The sequence below is a fragment of the Raphanus sativus genome, chromosome 6 (genome assembly GCF_000801105.2).
Source record: "Raphanus sativus cultivar WK10039 chromosome 6, ASM80110v3, whole genome shotgun sequence".
Lineage (NCBI taxonomy): Eukaryota > Viridiplantae > Streptophyta > Magnoliopsida > Brassicales > Brassicaceae > Raphanus > Raphanus sativus.
The window spans coordinates 30421328-30423685 of NC_079516.1; the positions used below are offsets into that span (position 1 = coordinate 30421328).

Sequence of the window (2358 nt, forward strand, 5' to 3'; positions counted from 1 at the left end):
ATGGTTCTGGATTGCTCTTGTCGATCGGTGTGGCAGTGATGCTGTCGATCGATGGTAGTTGTATCTCGACTGGTGCTTGCTGAGTATCGATCGATATAGGTGTAGCGGTACCGATTGATGGAGATGTCTTCTGGTGAAAATCGAGTTGCTTCTGAATCGTTTACATCTATTGCTGCAAAGCATCCATTCGTGTAGTTAGTGCATCCATATTGTCGCTCATGGGGTAGTAGGAACTACCAAGTCTTTCTTCAAAAGAACATATCTTTTCTTCCAATCTTGTAAAGCGTATGTCGATCTATTGCTTGTAGTTGCCATTGATCGGTCGTGGGTAAGCTGCATCGGTCAATGGTATTCATCTGTCGTCGTTCGATTTTGCTGGCATAGATATCCGTGCTGGAGCTTCGCTTGTCAGCTTCTCTAATATCGTGTTGATATCATCTGCAAGGTACTCCATGTTTCTTTTCAGCCATGTATTCTTGTTATTGAGTGGATGGTAGACACTATCGATCCTCCACTTGAAATCATTGAGTGAATCGATTTGCGTGATGTGGACCTTTGTGAGCTTCTCGTCTATCTCTTTTCTACTATAGGGATTGGATGGTGTAGCTTGCATGGGCTCCTTTCTAGCTCCTTCTTTGCTTTATGTGTCCCTGAAAATACCAAACTTATCAAGTGTTAGATATCCATGATCTAACTTATTAGTATTATGAAAATCGGATGGTAAAGGTTGAGTATCGATCGATGCAGAGTATTGCTCGTCGATCAATTTCGTGTTGTGTAGCTGATGGGCAAGACTGCAACTGAATACTTCTCAATATGGCTTAGGGTTGGAAGGTGGCTGATGCATCTTGTCTGCTTCTAAGGTTTGTGAAATTGCTTCTACCCGAGGCTTCCTTTATAGTAATTCTCATCAACCAAATTTCCAATTTTGGAATTTCCATTCTTGAGCTTTTTAATTATTCTTGATGTCGGCTTGACTCGTATCGATCGATGCGTTGATTTGCATATCGATCGATTCTCCTTTATTATGTCCTCGCTTTGGACTGGTGTTGATCGATGCAGACGGTTTTGCGTCGATCGATTCTGGTAGCATGGTTCCATGTGATGGAGATCTATCTCTAATGAGAACTCCTTGTTGATCTTTAGCTGGTTCTTCCTTGCGGTTCTCATTGAATTCTTCCAAATGTTGGGAAGTTGTAGTAGTTTCTAGGGCAAAGATAGGATAACAATTTGCTGGCAAATTATCTCGCCTCTGTGAAACTTTCGTACCGATCGATGCATAGTTGCTGGTGTCGATCGATTTCCCTTTTTCTGATCTATGGATCGGTTTTTGACAGGTGCCTTCCTGGTAGGCTGCTTCATACGGTCTTGCTGGGATTAATGGGTGGGAACTGAATCAAGCATTGCTCCAATCTGAGTAGATGGTGGGTGATTCTGGTAGAAAGAATTGTTGAGATTCTTGTTGTTGTTGTAGTTTTTGTTGCTGAAGGGCTTCTGGTACCGTGAGTTCTGATTGAAGTTGCTCCTCTGACTGTTGCCATAGAAGTTCCTGTTTCCACTCTGATTCTCAAATCTCTGGAATCCTCCAATGTAATTCACGTCTTCTTCTTCATATCTCTCCTCATCAGTCTCTATAGCTTCTACTTCTTTAGCAAAGCTAACTTGCTTCTTTAGCAGCTTGTTAACACTGTCCAATTTGGTTTGCATATCGTTCAACTGCTCTTTTCCTAGGGTATTTGCCGCTTTTCTTCTCTCAAAATCAGTGTTCTTGGTGTTGTTGCTAGTTTCCAAGTTCTCAGTAAGTCTCATAGCCTCTTCTGGATTCATAGTGTTGAAGTTTCCTTCACTAGCTGTATATAGTCCTGTCTAATAGATCAGATCTAATCCTATGAAGAAAGATCTAAGCAGCTGCACTTTGTTGAATCCGTGGCGTGCACCCAACAGCGTCTGATAGGACTTGAAGCGAACCCAACAGCGTCTGAAAGGCTCTGTAGGCTTTTGCATAAGTGTAGCAATCTTGCTTCTCAAATCTTTTGTGCGTGCCTAATCAAAGAAATTGATCAAGAAAGCATTCTTGACATCATTCCAGGATGTAAGAGATCCTGGTGGTAGTTGCTTAAGCCATTGCAAAACTCCTCCAGTAAGAGAGTACTTGAAGAGCTTGCAAAGTAGGTAATCAGCTGGTAATCCATTGGCTTTGATAGCAGATATGAGATCCACTGTAGGGTGTATGTCCTCTCTATATGGTCCATAGGATGCTCGTTAGATGCTCCACTGTAGGGTGTATGTCCTACAAGTGTGTAGTATATAGGCTTCACCTCAAAATCAGCCCTCTGGATGTCTGGAGAACGGATAGCA

General features: G+C 42.3%; 1 protein-coding gene across 1 annotated transcript; it reads right to left on the reverse strand.

Moving 5' to 3' along the window:
* Positions 1 to 1377: 1377 nt before the first annotated feature.
* On the reverse strand, positions 1378 to 1827 carry LOC108850736 (uncharacterized). The gene has a single exon (XM_018624216.1). The coding sequence runs from the start codon at positions 1825 to 1827 to the stop codon at positions 1378 to 1380; it is 450 nt and encodes a 149-aa protein (XP_018479718.1).
* Positions 1828 to 2358: the final 531 nt, after the last annotated feature.